This window comes from Coregonus clupeaformis, chromosome 7, assembly GCF_020615455.1.
Source record: "Coregonus clupeaformis isolate EN_2021a chromosome 7, ASM2061545v1, whole genome shotgun sequence".
Classification (NCBI taxonomy): Eukaryota; Metazoa; Chordata; class Actinopteri; order Salmoniformes; family Salmonidae; genus Coregonus; species Coregonus clupeaformis.
The window spans coordinates 54,249,590-54,273,109 of NC_059198.1; the positions used below are offsets into that span (position 1 = coordinate 54,249,590).

Consider the following 23,520-nt stretch of genomic DNA (forward strand, 5'->3'; position numbering starts at 1 on the left):
TACCCGAAACCTGTGTCAGTCTTCCAGAGATTTGAGACCGGGACGGAGGTTCACCTTCCAGCAGGACAATGACCCTAAGCATACTGCTAAAGCAACACTCGAGTGGTTTAAGGGGAAACATTTAAATGTCTTGGAATGGCCTAGTCAAAGCCCAGACCTCAATCCAATTGAAAATCTGTGGTATGACTTAAAGATTGCTGTACACCAGCGGAACCCATCCAACTTCAAGGAGCTGGAGCAGTTTTGCCTTGAAGAATGGGCCAAAATCCCAGTGGCTAGATGTACCAAGCTTATAGAGACATACCCCAAGAGACTTGCAGCTGTAATTGCTGCAAAAGGTGGCTCTACAAAGTATTGACTTTGGGGGGGGTGAATAGTTATGCACGCTCAAGTTTTCTGTTTTTTTGTCTTATTTCTTGTTTGTTTCACAATAAAAAATATTTTGCATCTTCAAAGTGGTGGGCATGCTGGGTAAATCAAATGACACAAACCCCCCAAATTTTTTTATTCCAGGTTGTAAGGCAACAAAATAGGAAAAATGCCAAGGGGGGTAAATACTTTCACAAGCCACTGTATATTTTCAAATAGCTGTCCTTTTTCTGGCCCGGAAATTGCTTTTGACAAACAAATCGGTCGAAAAAAGAATCTCGAGCCAAAATTACCCCTGGTCTGGGTGTGGAACAATTTAGCCGTTTTTTTGGTGATCTGCAATGTGCCATGCATGAACTTGATGAGACTGACAGCTTCTCTGAGTCAGGTGAATTAATCTATCAGGATCATTATAAAGGATACAGTGGGGGAAAAAAGTATTTAGTCAGCCACCAATTGTGCATGTTCTCCCACTTAAAAAGATGAGAGGCCTGTAATTTTCATCATAGGTACACGTCAACTATGACAGACAAAATGAGAAATTTTTTCTCCAGAAAATCACATTGTAGGATTTTTAATGAATTTATTTGCAAATTATGGTGGAAAATAAGTATTTGGTCAATAACAAAAGTTTCTCAATACTTTGTTATATACCCTTTGTTGGCAATGACACAGGTCAAACGTTTTCTGTAAGTCTTCACAAGGTTTTCACACACTGTTGCTGGTATTTTGGCCCATTCCTCCATGCAGATCTCCTCTAGAGAAGTGATGTTTTGGGGCTGTCGCTGGGCAACACAGACTTTCAACTCCCTCCAAAGATTTTCTATGGGGTTGAGATCTGGAGACTGGCTAGGCCACTCCAGGACCTTGAAATGCTTCTTACGAAGCCACTCCTTCGTTGCCCGGGCGGTGTGTTTGGGATCATTGTCATACTGAAAGACCCAGCCACGTTTCATCTTCAATGCCCTTGCTGATGGAAGGAGGTTTTCACTCAAAATCTCACGATACATGGCCCCATTCATTCTTTCCTTTACACGGATCAGTCGTCCTGGTCCCTTTGCAGAAAAACAGCCCCAAAGCATGATGTTTCCACCCCCATGCTTCACAGTAGGTATGGTGTTCTTTGGATGCAACTCAGCATTATTTGTCCTCCAAACACGACAAGTTGAGTTTTTACCAAAAGTTCTATTTTGGTTTCATCTGACCATATGACATTCTCCCAATCCTCTTCTGGATCATCCAAATGCACTCTAGCAAACTTCAGACGGGCCTGGACATGTACTGGCTTAAGCAGGGGGACACGTCTGGCACTGCAGGATTTGAGTCCCTGGCGGCGTAGTGTGTTACTGATGGTAGGCTTTGTTACTTTGGTCCCAGCTCTCTGCAGGTCATTCACTAGGTCCCCCCGTGTGGTTCTGGGATTTTTGCTCACCGTTCTTGTGATCATTTTGACCCCACAGGGTGAGATCTTGCGTGGAGCCCCTGATCGAGGGAGACTATCAGTGGTCTTGTATGTCTTCCATTTCCTAATAATTGCTCCCACAGTTGATTTATTCAAACCAAGCTGCTTACCTATTGCAGATTCAGTCTTCCCAGCCTGGTGCAGGTCTACAATTTTGTTTCTGGTGTCCTTTGACAGCTCTTTGGTCTTGGCCATAGTGGAGTTTGGAGTGTGACTGTTTGAGGTTGTGGACAGGTGTCTTTTATACTGATAACAAGTTCAAACAGGTGCCATTAATACAGGTAACGAGTGGAGGACAGAGGAGCCTCTTAAAGAAGAAGTTACAGGTCTGTGAGAGCCAGAAATCTTGCTTGTTTGTAGGTGACCAAATACTTATTTTCCACCATAATTTGCAAATAAATTCATAAAAAATCCTACAATGTGATTTTTTCCCCTCAATTTGTCTGTCATAGTTGACGTGTACCTATGATGAAAATTACAGGCCTCTCTCATCTTTTTAAGTGGGAGAACTTGCACAATTGGTGGCTGACTAAATACTTTTTTTCCCCCACTGTATATCCAAAGAAATGGCAATAGAAACTAAGGTAAAACAAATGAAAGTGCACATAGTTTGCCGCCATTTCAGCTGCTTGATGTGATTGTGTGTTAGCTTTAGTTGTCTAGCTAGCAAAGGAGAAGTAGCTAGTCTGCATAGCATAGTACATTTTTACATTTACATTTACATTTTAGTCATTTAGCAGACGCTCTTATCCAGAGTGACTTACAGTTAGTGAGTGCATACATTTTTCTTCTTCTTCATACTGGCCCCCCGTGGGAATCGAACCCACAACCCTGGCGTTGCAAATGCCATGCTCTACCAACTGAGCTACAGGGGACTACCTTTGACCTGAAACTATTCGATCATAGGCCACTGGGCCTGGCACTGTGTCTAATCTAGTCCTCCTGGTTCCTATACAATCAATTTCTGTGCAGTCGAGCGGACAATAAAGTTTTAATTCACACTGCCAGTCTCTGGGTCACCACCTCTCTACATCAGTCTGCCAGTCTCTGGGTCACCACCTCTCTACATCAGTCTGCCAGTCTCTGGGTTAACACCTCTCTACATCAGTCTGCCAGTCTCTGGGTTAACACCTCTCTACATCAGTCTGCCAGTCTCTGGGTCACCACCTCTCTACATCAGTCTGCCAGTCTCTGGGTCACCACCTCTCTACATCAGTCTGCCAGTCTCTGGGTCACCACCTCTCTACATCAGTCTGCCAGTCTCTGGGTCACCACCTCTCTATACATCAGTCTGCCAGTCTCTGGGTCACCACCTCTCTACATCAGTCTGCCAGTCTCTGGGTCACCACCTCTCTACATCAGTCTGCCAGTCTCTGGGTCACCACCTCTACATCAGTCTGCCAGTCTCTGGGTCACCACCTCTCTACATCAGTCTGCCAGTCTCTGGGTTACCACCTCTCTACATCAGTCTGCCAGTCTCTGGGTCACCACTCTCTACATCAGTCTGCCGGTCTCTGGGTTCACACCCTCTACATCAGTCTGCCAGTCTCTGGGTTACCACCTCTCTACATCAGTCTGCCAGTCTCTGGGTCACCACCTCTCTACATCAGTCTGCCAGTCTCTGGGTCACCACCTCTCTACATCAGTCTGCCAGTCTCTGGGTCACCACCTCTCTACATCAGTCTGCCAGTCTCTGGGTCACCACCTCTCTACATCAGTCTGCCAGTCTCTGGGTCACCACCTCTCTACATCAGTCTGCCAGTCTCTGGGTCACCACCTCTCTACATCAGTCTGCCAGTCTCTGGGTCACCACCTCTCTACATCAGTCTGCCAGTCTCTGGGTCACCACCTCTCTACCAGTCTGCCAGTCTCTGGGTCACCACCTCTCTACATCAGTCTGCCAGTCTCTGGGTCACCACCTCTCTACATCAGTCTGCCAGTCTCTGGGTCACCACCTCTCACATCAGTCTGCCAGTCTCTGGGTCACCACCTCTACATCAGTCTGCCAGTCTCTGGGTCACCACTCTACATCAGTCTGCCAGTCTCTGGGTCACCACCTCTCTACATCAGTCTGCCAGTCTCTGGGTCACCACCTCTCTACATCAGTCTGCCAGTCTCTGGGTCACCACCTCTCTACATCAGTCTGCCAGTCTCTGGGTCACCACCTCTCTACATCAGTCTGCCAGTCTCTGGGTCACCACCTCTCTACATCAGTCTGCCAGTCTCTGGGTCACCACCTCTCTACATCAGTCTGCCAGTCTCTGGGTCACCACCTCTCTACATCAGTCTGCCAGTCTCTGGGTCACCACCTCTCTACATCAGTCTGCCAGTCTCTGGGTCACCACCTCTCTACATCAGTCTGCCAGTCTCTGGGTCACCACCTCTCTACATCAGTCTGCCAGTCTCTGGGTCACCACCTCTCTACATCAGTCTGCCAGTCTCTGGGTCACCACCTCTCTACATCAGTCTGCCAGTCTCTGGGTCACCACCTCTCTACATCAGTCTGCCAGTCTCTGGGTCACCACCTCTCTACATCAGTCTGCCAGTCTCTGGGTCACCACCTCTCTACATCAGTCTGCCAGTCTCTGGGTCACCACCTCTCTACATCAGTCTGCCAGTCTCTGGGTCACCACCTCTCTACATCAGTCTGCCAGTCTCTGGGTCACCACCTCTCTACATCAGTCTGCCAGTCTCTGGGTCACCACCTCTCTACATCAGTCTGCCAGTCTCTGGGTCACCACCTCTCTACATCAGTCTGCCAGTCTCTGGGTCACCACCTCTCTCTACATCAGTCTGCCCAGTCTCTGGGTCACCACCTCTCTACATCAGTCTGCCAGTCTCTGGGTCACCACCTCTCTACATCAGTCTGCCAGTCTCTGGGTCACCACCTCTCTACATCAGTCTGCCAGTCTCTGGGTCACCACCTCTCTACATCAGTCTGCCAGTCTCTGGGTCACCACCTCTCTACATCAGTCTGCCAGTCTCTGGGTCACCACCTCTCTACATCAGTCTGCCAGTCTCTGGGTCACCCACCTCTCTACATCAGTCTGCCCAGTCTCTGGGTCACCACCTCTCTACATCAGTCTGCCAGTCTCTGGGTCACCACCTCTCTACATCAGTCTGCCAGTCTCTGGGTCACCACCTCTCTACATCAGTCTGCCAGTCTCTGGGTCACCACCTCTCTACATCAGTCTGCCAGTCTCTGGGTCACCACCTCTCTACATCAGTCTGCCAGTCTCTGGGTCACCACCTCTCTACATCAGTCTGCCAGTCTCTGGGTCACCACCTCTCTACATCAGTCTGCCAGTCTCTGGGTCACCACCTCTCTACATCAGTCTGCCAGTCTCTGGGTCACCACCTCTCTACATCAGTCTGCCAGTCTCTGGGTCATCAGTCTGCCAGTCTCTGGGTCACCACCTCTCTACCCCAGTCTGCCAGTCTCTGGGTCACCACCTCTCTACCCCAGTCTGCCAGTCTCTGGGTCACCACCTCTCTACATCAGTCTGCCAGTCTCTGGGTCACCACCTCTCTACATCAGTCTGCCAGTCTCTGGGTCACCACCTCTCTACATCAGTCTGCCAGTCTCTGGGTCACCACCTCTCTACATCAGTCTGCCAGTCTCTGGGTCACCACCTCTCTACATCAGTCTGCCAGTCTCTGGGTCACCACCTCTCTACATCAGTCTGCCAGTCTCTGGGTTAACACCTCTCTACATCAGTCTGCCAGTCTCTGGGTCACCACCTCTCTACCCCAGTCTGCCAGTCTCTGGGTCACCACCTCTCTACATCAGTCTGCCAGTCTCTGGGTCACCACCTCTCTACATCAGTCTGCCAGTCTCTGGGTCACCACCTCTCTACCCCAGTCTGCCAGTCTCTGGGTCACCAACTCTCTACATCAGTCTGCCAGTCTCTGGGTCACCACCTCTCTACATCAGTCTACCAGTCTCTGGGTCACCACCTCTCTACATCAGTCTGCCAGTCTCTGGGTCACCACCTCTCTACATCAGTCTGCCAGTCTCTGGGTCACCACCTCTCTACCCCAGTCTGCCAGTCTCTGGGTCACCACCTCTCTACATCAGTCTGCCAGTCTCTGGGTCACCACCTCTATACATCAGTCTGCCAGTCTCTGGGTCACCACCTCTCTACATCAGTCTGCCAGTCTCTGGGTCACCACCTCTCTACATCAGTCTGCCAGTCTCTGGGTCACCACCTCTCTACATCAGTCTACCAGTCTCTGGGTCACCACCTCTCTACATCAGTCTGCCAGTCTCTGGGTCACCACCTCTCTACATCAGTCTGCCAGTCTCTGGGTCACCACCTCTCTATATACAGTGGGGAGAACAAGTATTTGTTACACTGCCGATTTTGCAGGTTTTCCTACTTACAAAGCATGTGGAGGTCTATAATTTTTATCATAGGTACAGTTCAACCGTGAGAGACGGAATCTAAAACAAAATTCCAGAAAATCACATTGTATGATTTTTATGTAATTAATTAGCATTTTATTGCATGACATAAGTATTTGATACATCAGAAAAGCAGAACTTAATATTTGGTACAGAACCCTTTGTTTGCAATTACAGAGATCATACGTTTCCTGTAGGTCTTGACCAGGTTTGCACACACTGCAGCAGGGATTTTGTCCCACTCCTCCATACAGACCTTCTCCAGATCCTTCAGGTTTCGGGGCTGTCGCTGGGCAATACGGACTTTCAGCTCCCTCCAAAGATTTTCTATTGGTTTCAGGTCTGGAGACTGGCTAGGCCACTCCAGGACCTTGAGATGCTTCTTACGGAGCCACTCCTTAGTTGCCCTGGCTGTGTGTTTCTGGTCGTTGTCATGCTGGAAGACCCAGCCACGACCCATCTTCAATGCTCTTACTGAGGGAAGGAGGTTGTTGGCCAAGATCTCGCGATACATGGCCCCATCCATCCTCCCCCTCAATACGGTGCAGTCGTCCTGTCCCCTTTGCAGAAAAGCATCCCCAAAGAATGATGTTTCCACCTCCATGCTTCACAGTTGGGATGGTGTTCTTGGGGTTGTACTCATCCTTCTTCTTCCTCCAAACACGGCGAGTGGAGTTTAGACCAAAAAGCTCTATTTGTGTCTCATCAGACCACATGACCTTCTCCCATTCCTCCTCTGGATCATCCAGATGGTCATTGGCAAACTTCAGACGGGCCTGGACATGCACTGGCTTGAGCAGGGGGACCTTGCGTGCACTGCAGGATTTTAATCCATGACGGCGTAGTGTGTTACTAATGGATTTCTTTGAGACTGTGGTCCCAGCTCTCTTCAGGTCATTGACCAGGTCCTGCCGTGTAGTTCTGGGCTGATCCCTCACCTTCCTCATGATCATTGATGCCCCACGATGTGAGATCTTGCATGGAGCCCCAGACCGAGGGTGATTGACCGTCATCTTGAACTTCTTCCATTTTCTAATAATTGCGCCAACAGTTGTTGTCTTCTTCTCACCAAGCTGCTTGCCTATTGTCCTGTAGGCCATCCCAGCCTTGTGCAGGTCTACAATTTTATCCCTGATGTCCTTACACAGCTCTCTGGTCTTGGCCATTGTGGAGAGGTTGGAGTCTGTTTGATTGAGTGTGTGGACACGTGTCTTTTATACAGGTAACGAGTTCAAACAGGTGCAGTTAATACAGGTAATGAGTGGAGAACAGGAGGGCTTCTTAAAGAAAAACTAACAGGTCTGTGAGAGACGGAATTCTTCCTGGTTGGTAGGTGATCAAATACTTATGTCATGCAATAAAATGCAAATTAATTACTTAAAAATCATACAATGTGATTTTCTGGATTTTTGTTTTAGATTCCGTCTCTCACAGTTGAAGTGTACCTATGATAAACATTTCAGACCTCTACATGCGTTGTAAGTAGGAAAACCTGCAAAATCGGCAGTGTATCAAATACTTGTTCTCCCCACTGTATCAGTCTGCCAGTCTCTGGGTCACCACCTCTCTATACATCAGTCTGCCAGTCTCTGGGTCACCACCTCTCTACCCCAGTCTGCCAGTCTCTGGGTCACCACCTCTCTATACATGATGGAGATGTAGATGAAGAGGAGTAGGATGAGGAAGATGTCGTCCATGAAGCCTAGCAGGCCGAACAGAGCCTCAGGGATCAAGTCCAGAGGGGAGGCCAGGTACGTCAGAGCCCCGATCAGACACAGCAGGACACGGATCCGGAACATCCAGAACAGGCCCCCTACAGAGAACATCTCCCTGGAGAGGTGGCGCAGCAACGTGGGCACGTCACGCAGCCGGTCCATCAGAGATCTGGGTTGTCCTGAGAACCTGCGGTTGTAGTCGTTGAGATCCCGGAGGACGAGGAGTGGTTCAACCGTTCCATCCTGTAGTACCTAACCTGCATATTATGCCAACGATTTGTTTAGCAAAGCAACCATTGCAAATAGAATGGATAGAATGAACGGCCAGCCCATTGGGCTAGCAATGTCAGAATCTGAGAACTAACCGTTGGCTTAACTTTATGGTGGAAGGATGAAATAAAATACATTTACTCAATATAATAACGTTTTTAATGAAAACATGTTGTTGATTTAAAAAAAACTTGTTGGAAAAGCAATAAGGCCCTTGAACCCGGGAATTATCGAGAATAACAGCATGCTGTTGACCCTGATCAGAGGTCAGCCCTGTGGCTTTAAACAGCTTGAAGAACAGATAACTGTTACATTCTTTGTTTTCCTCTTTTTATTTAACCAGACCTCCTGAGGGTGTTGTGTGTCTGACTAGAATCAACAAGTAGATCTCTAATCTACTCTGCTCCATTCTGCTCTGTTCTGCTCTACTCTGCTCAAACTCTGATCTGCTCTTTTCTCTTCTGTTCTACTCTGCTCTGTTAAATTATTTTCTACTCTGGTCTGCTCTGTTCTATCTGCTCTGCTCCATGCTCAAACTATGCTCTGCTGAAACTCTGCTCTACTCTTTCCAAATCTACTCTACTCTGGTCTGCTCTGTTCTACTCTACTCAAACTCTGCTCTACTCTGATCAAAGTCTGCAATGTTCTGCTCTGCTCTACTCTGCTCTGATCTATTCTACCATACTCTGATCTGTTCTGCTCTGCTCTACTCTGCTCAAACTCTGCTCTGATCTATTCTACCATACTCTATGGTCTGTTCTACTCTACTCTGCTCAAGCTCTGATCTGTTCTGTTCAAACTCTACTCTAATCTGTTTTCCTCAAATTCTGCTCTACTCTGTTCTGCTATACTCTGCTCTGTTCTACTCTACTTTACTATTTTCTGCTCTGCTCTGTTCTATAATTTTCCGCTCTGCTCTACTCTACTCTGCTCGATTCTTTTCTACTCTGGTCTGCTCTACACTACTATAATCTGCACTACTCAAACTCTGCTCTGATCTATCTGCTCTGCTCTATGCTCAAACTAAACTCTGCTGAAACTCTGCTCTGTTAGATCTACTCTACTCTGTTCAACTCTACTCTGTTCAACTCTACTCTGCTCAAACTCTGTTCAGCTCTAATCTGCTTTGCTTTATTATTTTCTAATGTACTCTACTCTGTTCTGTTCTATTCTACTCTACTATAATCTGCTCTACTCAAACTCTGCTCTGCTCTACCTGCTCTGCTATATGCTCAAACTAGGCTGTACTCTGCTGAAAACTCTGCTCTGTTCCACATTACTCTGCTCTACTATGTTCAACTCCACTCTACTCTGCTCAAACTCTGTTCTGCTCTACTCTGCTCAAACTCTACTCTGATCTGTTCTGCTCTGCTCAAATTATGCTCTGCTCTACTCTGCTGTACTCTGCTCTCTTCTGCTCTGTACATCTCTAATCTACTCTGCTCCATTCTGCTCTGTTCTACTCTACCCTGCTCTGCTCTGTTCTGCTCTACTCTACTCTGCTCTACCCTGCTCTGTTCTGCTCTAATATGTTCTGCTCTGCTCTATTATTTTCTAATGTACTCTTATCTACTCTGCTATGTTCTACTCTACTATAATCTGCTCTACTCAAACTCTGCTCTGCTCTATCTGCTCTGCTATATGCTCAAACTAGGCTCTACTCTGCTGAAATTCTGCTCTGCTCTATCTGCTCTGCTATATGCTCAAACTAGGCTCTACTCTGCTGAAACTCTGCTCTGCTCTATCTGCTCTGCTATATGCTCAAACTAGGCTCTACTCTGCTGAAACTCTGCTCTGCTCTATCTGCTCTGCTATATGCTCAAACTAGGCTGAACTATGCTTAAACTCTGCTCTGTTCCACATTACTCTGCTCTACTATGTTCAACTCCACTCTACTCTGTTCTTCTCTACTCTGCTCAAACTCTGTTCTGCTCTGCTCTACTCTGCTCAAACTCTACTCTGATCTGTTCTGCTCTGTTTTGCTCAAATTCTGCTCTGCTCTGCTGTACTCGGCTCTGTTCTGCTCTACTCGGCTCTGTTCTGCTCTACTCTGCTCTGTTCTAAAACCCTGCTCTGCTCTGTTCTGCTATACTCTGCTCATACTCTGCTCTAATCTGCTTTGCTTTATTATTTTCTAATGTACTCTACTCTGTTCTGTTCTATTCTACTCTACTATAATCTGCTCTACTCAAACTCTGCTCTGCTCTACCTGCTCTGCTATATGCTCAAACTAGGCTGTACTCTGCTGAAAACTCTGCTCTGTTCCACATTACTCTGCTCTACTATGTTCAACTCCACTCTACTCTGCTCAAACTCTGTTCTGCTCTACTCTGCTCAAACTCTACTCTGATCTGTTCTGCTCAAATTATGCTCTGCTCTACTCTGCTGTACTCTGCTCTCTTCTGCTCTGTACATCTCTAATCTACTCTGCTCCATTCTGCTCTGTTCTACTCTACCCTGCTCTGCTCTGTTCTGCTCTACTCTACTCTGCTCTACCCTGCTCTGTTCTGCTCTAATATGTTCTGCTCTGCTCTATTATTTTCTAATGTACTCTTATCTACTCTGTTATGTTCTACTCTACTATAATCTGCTCTACTCAAATTCTGCTCTGATCTATCTGCTCTGCTATATGCTCAAACTAGGCTCTACTCTGCTGAAACTCTGCTCTGCTCAATCTGCTCTGCTATATGCTCAAACTAGGCTCTACTCTGCTGAAACTCTGCTCTGCTCTATCTGCTCTGCTATATGCTCAAACTAGGCTGAACTATGCTTAAACTCTGCTCTGTTCCACATTACTCTGCTCTACTATGTTCAACTCCACTCTACTCTGTTCTTCTCTACTCTGCTCAAACTCTGTTCTGCTCTGCTCTACTCTGCTCAAACTCTACTCTGATCTGTTCTGCTCTGTTTTGCTCAAATTCTGCTCTGCTCTGCTGTACTCGGCTCTGTTCTGCTCTACTCGGCTCTGTTCTGCTCTACTCTGCTCTGTTCTAAAACCCTGCTCTGCTCTGTTCTGCTATACTCTGCTCATACTCTGCTCTAATCTGTTCTGCTCTCCGCAAATGCTGCTCTGCTCTACTTTACTCTGCTCTCTTCTGCTCTGTTCTACTCTACCCTGCTCTGTTCTACTCTACCCTGCTCTGCTATGTTCTGTTCTGCTCTACTCTGCTCTGTTCTGTTCTGTTCTGCTCTGCTCAAACTCTGCTCTCGTCTGCTCTTTTCTTTTCTCTTCTGCTGTACTCTGTTCTGCTCTGTTCTGCTCTACTCTGCTCTGTACTATTCTACTATACTATAATATGCTCTACTCAAACTCTGCTCTGATCTATCTGCTCTGCTACATTCTCAAACTATGCTCTACTCTGCTGAAACTCTGCTCTGTTCTACTTTACTCTGCTCTACTATGTTCAACTCTACTCTACTCTGTTCTACTCTACTCTGTTCTGATCTACTCTGCTCAAACTCTGCTCTGTTCTGCTCAAACTCTGCTCAAATGCTCTGCTCTACTCTACCCTACTCTGATCTGTTCTTCTTAAACTCTGCTATGTTCTGGTCTACTCTGCTCAAACTCTGCTGTACCCTGATCAAACTCTGCAATGTTCTGCTCTGCTGTACTCGGCTCTGTTCTGCTCTACTCTGCTCTGTTCTAAAATCCTGCTCTGCTCTGTTCTGCTATACTCTGCTCATACTCTGCTCTAATTTGTTCTGCTCTGCTCAAATGCTGCTCTGCTCTACTTTACTCTGCTCTCTTCTGCTCTGTACATCTCTAATCTACTCTGCTCCATTCTGCTCTACTCTACCCTGCTCTGCTATGTTCTGCTCTGTTCTGTTCTACTCTACTCTACTCTGTTCTGATCTACTCTGCTCAAACTCTGCTCTGCTCCGTTCTGCTCAAACTCTGCTCAAATGCTGCTCTGCTCTGTTCTGCTCTACTCTACTCTACTCTGATCTGTTCTTCTTAAACTCTGCTCTACTCTGCTCAAACTCTGCTCTACCCTGATCAAACTCTGCAATGCTCTGCTCTACTCTGCTAAAACTCTAATCTGCTTTACTCTGCTGTACTCAGCTCTGTTCTACTCTACTCTACTCTAGTATACTCTACTCTGTTCAAGCTCTGTTCTGCTTTGCTCTACTCTGCTCTGCTGTACTCAGCTCTGTTCTGCACTACTCTGCTCTATTCTACTCTACCCTGCTCTGCTCTACTCTGCTCAAACTCTGCTCTGTTCTGCTCTACTCTGCTCTGCTCTGCTTTGCTTTGCTCTCCTGCTCTGTTCGTCTCTAATCTACTCCATTCTGCTCTGTTCTACTCTACCCTGCTCTGCTCTCTTTTACTCTGCTCTACTCTGCTCTACTCAAACTCTGCTCTGCTCTTTTCTGTTCTACTCTGCTCTGTTCTACTCTGCTCTGCTTTACCATTTTCTGCTCTACTCTGCTCTGTTCTATTCTTTTCCACTCTACTCTGCTCTACTCTGTCCTACTCTGCTCTGCTCTGTTCAATTATTTTATACTCTGGTCTGCTCTGTTATACTCTACTATAATCTGCTCTGCTCTATGCTAAAACTTTACTCTACTTTACTCTGCTGTACTCTGTTCTACTCTACTCTGTTCTACTCTACTCTGCTCAAACTCTGCTCTGTTCTACTCTACTCTGCTAAAACTCTGCTCTGATCAAACTATGCTCTGTTTTGCTTTTCTCAAACTCCGCTCTGATCTGTTCTACTCTGCTCTGTCTCTTCTCTGCTCTATTCTACTTTATTCTGCTCTGTTCTACTTTATTCTGCTCTGTTTTGTTCTACTCTGTGCTGCTCTGTCCTGCTCTACTCTGTTCATTCGCTGCTCTTTTCTGCTCTACTCTGTTCAAACTCTGCTCTACTCACCTCTACTCTGCTCAGCCCTGTGACTTTAAACAGCTTGAAGAACAGATAACGGTCACATTCTTTGTTTTCCTCTGTTCTTCTCTACTCTGCTCAAACTCTGCTCTGTTCTGCTCTACCCTACTGCTCTGTTCTGCTCTGCTCAAACGCTGTTCTACTCTATTCTACTCTACTTTGTTCTGCTCTACTCTGCTCTTTTCTGCACTGCTCTGTTCTACTCTAGTCCGCTCTACTCTACTGTACTCCACTCTGCTGTACTATACTATACTATACTCTGCTCTGGTCTACTCTGTTTTACTCTTCTCTGTTCTGCTCAATCTCTTCTCTGTTCTGCTCTACTCTGTTAAACTCTACTCTACTCTGTTTTACTCTATTGTACTCTGTTCTGGTGTGTTCTAGTCTACAATACTCTACTCTGCTCTGGTTTACTCTACTCTGCTCAAACTCTGTTCTAATCTGTTCTGCTCTATTTTGCTCAAATTCTGCTCTACTCTTCCCTGCTGTACTCTGCTCTTTTCTGCTCTGGTCTGTTCTACTCTACTCTACCCTGCTCTGCTCAAACTCTGTTCTAATCTGTTCTGCTTTGCTCCAAAAATGATTTTTTTGTTTTTTTGTTTTACCTTTATTTAACCAGGTAAGCCAGTTGAGAACAAGTTCTCATTTACAACTGCGACCTGGCCAAGATAAAGCAAAGCAGTGCGATAAAAACAACAACACAGAGTTACATATGGGGTAAAACAAAACATAAAGTCAAAAATACAACAGAAAATATATATACAGTGTGTGCGAATGTAGTAAGTTATGGCGGTAAGGTAGTAAATAGGCCATAGTGCAAAATAATTACAATTAGTATTAACACTGGAATGATAGATGTGCAGAAGATGATGTGCAAATAGAGATACTGGGGTGCAAATGAGCAAAATAAATACAAATATGTGGATGAGGTAGTTGAGTGGGCTAATTTCAAAAGGGCTGTGTACAGGTGCAGTGATCGGTAAGCTGCTCTGACAACTGATGCTTAAAGTTAGTGAGGGAGATAAGAGTCTCCAGCTTCAGAGATTGTTGCAGTTCGTTCCAGTCATTGGCAGCAGTGAACTGGAAAGAATGGCGGCCAAAGGAGGTGTTGGCTTTGGGGATGACCAGTGAGATATACCTGCTGGAGCGCATACTACGGGTGGGTGTTGCTATGGTGACCAATGAGCTAAGATAAGGCAGGGATTTGCCTAGCAGTGAATTATAGATGACCTGGAGCCAGTGGGTTTGGCGACTAATATGTAGTGAGGACCAGCCAACAAGAGCGTACAGGTCACAGTGGTGGGTAGTATTTGGGGCTTTGGTGACAAAACGGATGGCACTGTGATAGACTACATCCAATTTGCTGAGTAGAGTGTTGGAGGCTATTTTGTAAATGAAATCGCGGAAGTCAAGAATCGGTAGGATAGTCAGTTTTACGAAGGCATGTTTGGCAGTATGAGTGAAGGAGGCTTTGTTACGAAATAGGAAGCCGATTGTGGATTTAACTTTGGATTGGAGATGCTTAATGTGTCTGGAAGGAGAGTTTACAGTCTAACCAGACACCTAGGTATTTGTAGTTGTCCACATACTCTAGGTCAGACCCGTCGAGAGTAGTCATTCTAGTCGGATGGGCGGGTGCCAGCAGCGTTCGATTGAAGAGCATGCATTTAGTTTTACTAGTGTTTAAGAGCAGTAGGAGGCTACTGAAGCTCGTTTGGAGGTTTGTTAACACAGTGTCCAATGAAGGCCCAGATGGTGTCGTCTGCGTAGAGGTGGATCTGAGAATCACCAGCAGCAAGAGCGACATCATTGATATACACAGAGAAAAGAGTCGGCACAAGAATTGAACCCTGTGGCACCCCCATAGAGACTGCCATAGGTCCAGACAACAGGCCCTCCGATTTGACACACTGAACTCTATCTGAGAAGTAGTTGGTGAACCAGGCGAGGCAGTCATTTGAGAAACCAAGGCTATTTAGTCTGCCAATAAGAATGCGGTGGTTGACAGAGTCGAAAGCCTTGGCCAGGTCGATGAAGACGGCTTAACAATACTGTCTATTATCGATCGCGGTTATAATATCGTTTAGGACCTTGAGCGTGGCTGAGGTGCACCCATGACCAGCCCGGAAACCGGATTGCATAGCAGAGAAGGTACGGTGTGATTCGAAATGGTCGGTGATCTGTTTGTTAACTTGGCTTTTAAATACTTTCGAAAGGCAGGGCAGGATGGATGTAGGTCTGACCGCGGCAGCATTCCAATCTCTGGGGATCTCAGACGTTACGACAGAGGGGTTGAACAGGCTAGTAATAGGGGTTGCAACAATTTTGGCGGCTAATTTTAGAAAGAAAGGGTCTAGATTGTCTAACCCAGATGATTTGTAGGGGCCAAGATTTTGCAGCTCTTTCAGAACATCAGCTGTCTGAATTTGGGTGAAGGGGAAGCAGGGGGGGGTGCAGAGCTGGTGACCGGGGTAGTGGTAGCCAGGTGGAAAGCATGGCCAGCCGTAGCAAAATGCTTGTTGAAATTCTTGATTATTGTAGATTTATCGGTGGTGATAGTGTTTCCTAGCCTCAGTGCAGTGGGCAGCTGGGAGGAGGTGCTCTTATTCTCCATGGTGAATGGACAGTGTCCCAAAACTTTTTGGAGTTAGTGCTAAAGGATGCACATTTCTGTTTGAAAAAGCTAGCCTTTGCTTTCCTAACTGCTTGTGTATATTGGTTTCTAACTTCCCTGAAAAGTTGCATATCGCGGGGGCTATTCGATGCCAATGCAGTACGCCACAGGATGTTTTTGTGCTGGTCAAGGGCAGGCAAGTCTGAGGAGAACCAGGGGCTATATCTGTTCTTAGTTCTGAATTTTTTTAATGGGGCATGCTTATTTAAGATGGAGAGGAAAGCACTTTTAAAGAACAACCAGGCATCCTCTACTGACGGAATGAGGACAATATCCATCCAGAAAGGCCTACTCGCTAAAGTGTTTCTGTTCTACTCTGCTCTTCTCTGTTCTGCGCTACTCTGTTCAAAGTCTGCTCTTTTCTGCTCTACTCTGCTCAAACTCTACTCTGCTCTGTTCTACTCTGCTCAGATTATGCTCTGCTCTTTTCTACTCTGTTCTACTCTGCTCTGTTCTGCTCTGTTTTGTTCTACTCTGCTGTACTCTGCTTTTCTCTGTTCTACGCTGCTCTGCGCTACTCTGTTCAAAGTCTGCTATTTCCTGCTCTACTCTACTCTGTGCTGTTCTGCTTCACTCTGCTCTGGTCTACTCTGTTCTACTCTGATCTGCTCTACTCAAACTCTGCTCTGTTCTTTTCTTTTCTCTTCTGCACTACTCTACTCTGGTCTACTCTACTGTACTCCACTCTACTATACTCTACTCTAGTCAAACTCTGCTCTGTTCTGCTCTGATCTACTTTGCTCTGCTTTATCCTCAAACTAGGCTCTGTTCTGTTCTGCTCAAACTCTGCTTGTTTTACTCCGCTGAAACTCTGCTCTGTTGTACTCTGCTCTGCTCTGCTCTACTCTGCTCTGTTCTGCTCTTATCTACTCTGCTCTGCTCAAACTATGCTCTACTATGTTCAACCCTACTTTTTTTTGCTCTGCTCTGTTCTACTCTGCTCTGTTCTGCTCTACTCTGTTCTGCTCAATCTCTGTTCTGGTCTACTCTGCTCAAACTTTGCTCAAATGGGTGAGAAAAATATCAATTTAATCAATTTTCAATTCAGGCTATAACACAACAAAATGTGGAATAAGTCAAGGGGTATGAATACTTTCTGAAGGCATTGTATGTGAGAATGCTGTTCATTGACTACAGTTCAGCATTCAACACTATTGTTCCCTCCAAGCTCAGAGCCCTGGGTCTGGACACCACCCTCTGTAACTGGATCTTGGACTTCCTGACGGACAGACCACAGGCTGTGAGGATTGGCAACAACACCTCCTCCACACTGACTCTTAACACAGGGCCCCCCCAGGGGTGTGTCCTCAGCCCTCTGCTGTACTCAATCAATCAAATGTATTCATAAAACCCTTTTTACATCAGCAGATGTCTCAAAGTGCTATACAGAAATCCAGCCTAAAACCCCAAACAGCAAGCAATACAGATGCTTCCATCTAGTGGCCAGAATCTAAATTGCGCCTAAACTGCAATATTATATTGTGGCCTTTCTCTTGCATTTAAAAGATGATTGAACAAAAGACAAAATAGAAAACGTATGTTTTTTTGTTTGTATTATCTTTTACCAGATCTAATGTGTTATATTCTCCTACATAAATTTCACATTTCTACAAACTTCAAAGTGTTTCCTTTCAAATGGTATCATGAATATGCATATCCTTGCTTCAGGTCCTGAGCTACAGGCAGTTAGATTTGGGGATGTCATTTTAGGAGGAAATTTGAAAAAAGGGTCCGATCCTTAAGAGGTTAATTACATTAACATTTACGTCATTTAGCAGACGCTCTTATCCAGAGCGACTTACAAATTGGTGCATTCACCTTATAGCCAGTGGGACAACCACTTTACAATATATATATATATATATATATACAGTGGTGAAAAAAAGCATTTAGTCAGCCACCAATTGTGCAAGTTCTCCCACTTAAAAAGATGAGAGAGGCCTGTAATTTTCATCATAGGTACACGTCAACTATGACAGACAAATTGAGGGAAAAGAATCCAGAAAATCACATTGTAGGATTTTTAATGAATTTATTTGCAAATTATGGTGGAAAATAAGTATTTGGTCACCTACAAACAAGCAAGATTTCTGGCTCTCACAGACCTGTAACTTCTTCTTTAAGAGGCTCCTCTGTCCTCCACTCGTTACCTGTATTAATGGCACCTGTTTGAACTTGTTATCAGTATAAAAGACACCTGTCCACAACCTCAAACAGTCACACTCCAAACTCCACTATGGCCAAGAGCTGTCAAAGGACACCAGAAACAAAATTGTAGACCTGCACCAGGCTGGGAAGACTGAATCTGCAATAGGTAAGCAGCTTGGTTTGAATAAATCAACTGTGGGAGCAATTATTAGGAAATGGAAGACATACAAGACCACTGATAATCTCCCTCGATCTGGGGCTCCACGCAAGATCTCACCCCGTGGGGTCAAAATGATCACAAGAACGGTGAGCAAAAATCCCAGAACCACACGGGGGGGACCTAGTGAATGACCTGCAGAGAGCTGGGACCAAAGTAACAAAGCCTACCATCAGTCAAACACTACGCCGCCAGGGACTCAAATCCTGCAGTGCCAGACGTGTCCCCCTGCTTAAGTCAGTACATGTCCAGGCCCATCTGAAGTTTGCTAGAGTGCATTTGGATGATCCAGAAGAGGATTGGGAGAATGTCATATGGTCAGATGAAACCAAAATATAACTTTTTGGTAAAAACTCAACTTGTCGTGTTTGGAGGACAAATAATGCTGAGTTGCATCCAAAGAACACCATACCTACTGTGAAGCATGGGGGTGGAAACATCATGCTTTGGGGCTGTTTTTCTGCAAAGGGACCAGGACGACTGATCCGTGTAAAGGAAAGAATGAATGGGGCCATGTATCGTGAGATTTTGAGTGAAAACCTCCTTCCATCAGCAAGGGCATTGAAGATGAAACGTGGCTGGGTCTTTCAGCATGACAATGATCCCAAACACACCGCCCGGGCAACGAAGGAGTGGCTTCGTAAGAAGCATTTCAAGGTCCTGGAGTGGCCTAGCCAGTCTCCAGATCTCAACCCCATAGAAAATCTTTGGAGGGGGAGTTGAAAGTCCGTGTTAACCAGCAACAGCCCCAAAACATCACTGCTCTAGAGGAGATCTGCATGGAGGAATGGGCCAAAATACCAGCAACAGTGTGTGAAAACCTTGTGAAGACTTACAGAAAACGTTTGACCTGTGTCATTGCCAACAAAGGGTATATAACAAAGTATTGAGAAACTTTTGTTATTGACCAAATACTTATTTTCCACCATAATTTGCAAATAAATTCATAAAAAATCCTACAATGTGATTTTCTGGAGAAAAAAAAATCTAATTTCGTCTGTCATAGTTGACGTGTACCTATGATGAAAATTACAGGCCTCTCTCATCTTTTTAAGTGGGAGAACTTGCACAATTGGTGGCGGACTAAATACTTTTTTCCCCCACTGTATATACAGTGAGGGAAAAAAGTATTTGATCCCCTGTTGATTTTGTACGTTTGTCCAATGACATAGAAATGATCAGTCTATAATTTTAATGGTAGGTTTATTTGAACAGTGAGAGACAGAATAACAACAAAAAAATCCAGAAAAACGCATCAAATTTTTTAAATAAATTGATTTGCATTTTAATGAGGGAAATAAGAATTTGACCCCCTCTCAATCAGAAAGACTTCTGGCTCCAAGGTGTCTTTTATACAGGTAACGAGCTGAGATTAGGAGCACACTCTTAAAGGGAGTGCTCCTAATATCAGTTTGTTAACTGTATAAAAGACACCTGTCCACAGATTCCAAACTCTCCACCATGGCCAAGACCAAAGAGCTCTCCAAGGATGTCAGGGACAGGATTGTAGACCTACACAAGGCTGGAATGAGCTACAAGACCATCACCAAGCAGCTTGGTGAGAAGGTGACAACAGTTGGTGCGATTATTCGCAAATGGAAGAAACACAAAATAACTGTCAATCTCCCTTGGCCTGGGGCTTCATGCAAGATCTCACCTCGTGGAGTTGCAATGATCATGAGAACGGTGAGGAATCAGCCCAGAACTACACAGGAGGATCTTGTCAATGATCTCAAGGCAGCTGGGACCATTGTCACCAAGAAAACAATTGGTAACACACTACGCCGTGAAGGACTGAAATCCTGCAGCGCCCGCAAGGTCCCCCTGCTCAAGAAAGCACATATACAGGCCTGTCTGAAGTTTGCCAATGAACATCTGAATGATTGAGAACTGGGTGAAAGTGTTGTGGTTATATGAGACCAAAATGGAGCTCTTTGGCATCAACTCAACTCGCGTGTTTGGAGGAGGAGGAATGCTGCCTATGACCCCAAGAACACCATCCCCACCGTCAAACATGGAGGTGGAAACATTATGCTTTGGGTGTGTTTTTCTGCTAAGGGGACAGGACAACTTCACCACATCAAAGGGACGATGGACGGGGCCATGTACCATCCAGTGGCGGCTCCTGAAAAAATTCTCAGGAGGGGCAATTTTTCTGATGATTTAGGTGACCTACACACGTGCACGAGTCCGTGCACGCGATTCCAGATATCTTTACCTCTGAATAAACTGCCTTTATTATACCATATCCACCCTGTCCAAAGTCTCTACTTTGTCTCAGTTCTCCAGTAAACTTGTGATTATCAACAGTACACAACGGTAACAAACAATTGGGGGAACTCACGGGGCAGATAGTAACCACTTAAAAGGAAGCGATTCCCAAACCTTCCATAACAAAGCCATCACCTACAGAGAGATGAACTTGGAGAAGAGTCCCCTAAGTAAGCTTGTCCTGGGCCTCTGTTCACAAACACAAACAGACCCCACACAGCCCCAGGACAACAACAACAACAACAACAACAACAACAACAACACAATTAGACCCAACCAAATCATGAGAAAACAAAAAGAGAATTACTTGACACATTGGAAAGAACAAACAAAAAAACAGAGCAAACTAGAATGCTATTTGGCCCTAAACAGAGAGTACACAGTGGCAGAATACCTGACCACTGTGACTGACCCAAACTTAATGAAAGCTTTGACTATGTACAGACTCAGTGACCATAGCCTTGCTATTGAGAAAGGCCGCCGTAGGCAGACCTGGCTCTCAAGAGAAGACAGGCTATGTGCACACTGCCCACAAAATGAGGTGGAAACTGAGCTGCACTTCCTAACCTCCTGCCAAATGTATGACCATATTAGAGACACATATTTCCCTCAGATTACAGCGATCCACAAAGAATTCGAAAACAAACCCAATTTTGATAAACTCCCTTATCTACTGGGTGAAAAACCACAGTGTGCCATCACAGCTGCAAGATTTGTGACCTGTTGCCACAAGAAAAGGGCAACCAGTGAAGAACAAACACCATTGTAAATACAACCCATATTTATGTTTATTTATTTTCCCATTTGTACTTTAACTATTTGCACATTGTAACAACACTGTATATATACATAATATGACATTTGAAATGTCTTTATTCTTTTGAAACTTCTGAGTGTAATGTTTACTGTTAATATTTATTGTTTATTTCACTTTTGTTTACTATCTACTTCCCTTGCTTTGGCAATGTTAACACACGTTTCCCATGCCAATAAAGCCCTTAAATTGAATTGAATTGATAGTAAGGTCGCAATGACACAGAAAGCAGTTCAATGTCGGGGTACAGAGTCGCTCTCTTACCAGGATCGCGGTCCGCTCTGACCAGGGTGAAGGTGGCCGGCTCCACTTCTCTGTCCGGGACTCATCCAGCCAAGTCTCCCAGCTGTATTGGGATTCAGCTGCCAGCAGCGTTTTCATTATTTAGTCCGTTCAGTAGCGGGTATGTACACGATCAACAAGATCAGTCCAAAACCAACCACTGGAAATCCATGGTTGGCAGAATGTTTGTAAACTAAGTCTACAAATTAAAAACATAAAATAACGCCGCACTGCAGGTCGCAACAGAGACGCTTCTAGCCGCCATTGTCTTAGTTACGTTCAACGTTACGTCACGTATGACGAAAGCGCGTAAGTGCAAGCCCACAGACACCCATAGAGAATGTATTGAAAGCTTTGAAATGTGAAAAAATAGATTTTACATGACAGGCTATGAGAGACTTCTGGGCGATTTTCAACTTGACTGAAATCGCCCCAAAAACGGGCGGGGCCATTTGAAGCACGACTTTAGCCTGATTTGACATTTAGTGGCTGGCAGATCAGACGTGAACACTGATAACTGCTGTTGCCGTGATATAATTGATTAGAAAAAAAATCCCTTCCTTTTCCCGTTTGGCAGTGCGTCGCCCATATCGCCCTATTGAACAAGCCGTCCCTGGTACTATCAAATCTTGGGTGAGAACCTCCTTCCCTCAGCCATGGCATTGAAAATGGGTAGTGGATGGGTATTCCAGTTTGACAATGACCCAAAACACACGGCTAAGGCAACAAAGGAGTGGCTCAAGAAGAAGCACATTAAGGTCCTGGAGTGGCCTAGCCAGTCTCCAGACCTTAATCCCATAGAAAATCTGTGGAGGGAGCTGAAGGTTCGAGTTGCCAAACGTCAGCCTCGAAACCTTAATGACTTGGAGAAGATCTGCAAAGAGGAGTGGGACAGAATCCCTCCTAAGATGTGTGCAAACCTGGTGGCCAACTACAAGAAACATCTGACCTCTGTGATTGCCAACAAGGGTTTTGCCACCAAGTAGTAAGTCATGTTTTGCAGAGGGGTCAAATTCTTATTTCCCTCATTAAAATACAAATCAATTCATAACATTTTTGACATGCGTTTTTCTGTATTTTGTTGTTGTTATTCTGTCTCTCACTCTTCAAATAAACCTACCATTAAAATTATAGACTGATCATTTCTATGTCAGTGGGCAAACGTACAAAATCAGCAGGGGATCAAATACTTTCTTCCCTCACTGTATATCATGTTTTTTTGATGGTTCACAGTATCAAAGGCAGCAGATAGGTCTAGAAGGACGAGAGCAGAGGAGAGAGAGTTAGCTTTAGCAGTGCGGAGAGCCTCCGTGACCCAGAGAAGTGCAGTCTCAGTTGAATGACCAGTCTTGAAACCTGACTGGTTTGGATCATGAAGGTCATTCTGAAAGAGATAGCAAGAGAGTTGGCTAAAGTCGGCACGCTCAAGAGTTTGAGAGAAAAGAAAGAAGGGATACTGGTCTGTAGTTGTTGACATCGGAGGGATCGAGTGTAGGTTCTTTGAGAAGGGGTGCAACTCTCGCTCTCTTGAAGATGGAAGGGACATAGCCAGCGGTCAAGGGTGAGTTGATGAGCGAGGTGAGGTAAGGGAGAAGGTCTCCGGAAATGGTCTGGAGAAGAGAGGAGGGGGATAGGGTCAAGCGGGCAGGTTGTTGGGCGGCCGGCCATCACAAGTCGCAAGATTTCATCTGGAGAGAGAGGGGAGAAAGAAGTCAAAACATAGGGTAGGGCAGTGTGAGCAGGACCAGCGGTGTCATTTGACTTAACAAACGAGGATTGGATGTCGTCAACCTTCTTTTCAAAATGGTTGACGAAGTCATCCACAGAGAGGGAGGAGGAGGGGAGGGGAAGGAGGATTCAGCAGGGAGGAGAAGGTGGCAAAGAGCTTCCTAGGGTTAGAGGCAGATGCTTGGAATTTAGAGTGGTAGAAAGTGGCTTTAGCAGCAGAAACAGAGGAATAAAATGTAGAGAGGAGGGAGTGAAAAGATGCCATGTCCGCAGGGAGTC

The 23,520-nt window shown here is 45.5% G+C and overlaps 1 protein-coding gene across 1 annotated transcript; it reads right to left on the reverse strand.

Annotated features, from left to right (window-relative positions):
• Positions 1-2,788: 2,788 nt before the first annotated feature.
• On the reverse strand, positions 2,789-9,648 carry LOC121570281 (E3 ubiquitin-protein ligase RNF170-like). The gene is made up of 3 exons (XM_045221555.1): positions 9,625-9,648; positions 7,854-8,203; positions 2,789-2,795 (listed from the first exon to the last, which is right to left on the reverse strand). The coding sequence occupies exons 1-3, from the start codon at positions 9,646-9,648 to the stop codon at positions 2,789-2,791; spliced, it is 381 nt and encodes a 126-aa protein (XP_045077490.1).
• Positions 9,649-23,520: the final 13,872 nt, after the last annotated feature.

What these genes read in the sequence shown, in the direction of transcription:
- LOC121570281 (XM_045221555.1), bottom strand. Translation starts at nt 9,648, where the DNA reads ATGTACAGAGCAGAAGAGAGCAGA. An exon ending in ACAGAGCAGAAGAGAGCAGA is followed by an intron (nt 8,204 to 9,624) that starts GTACAGCAGAGT and finishes TATGCAGGTTAG; the next exon opens with GTACTACAGGATGGAACGGT.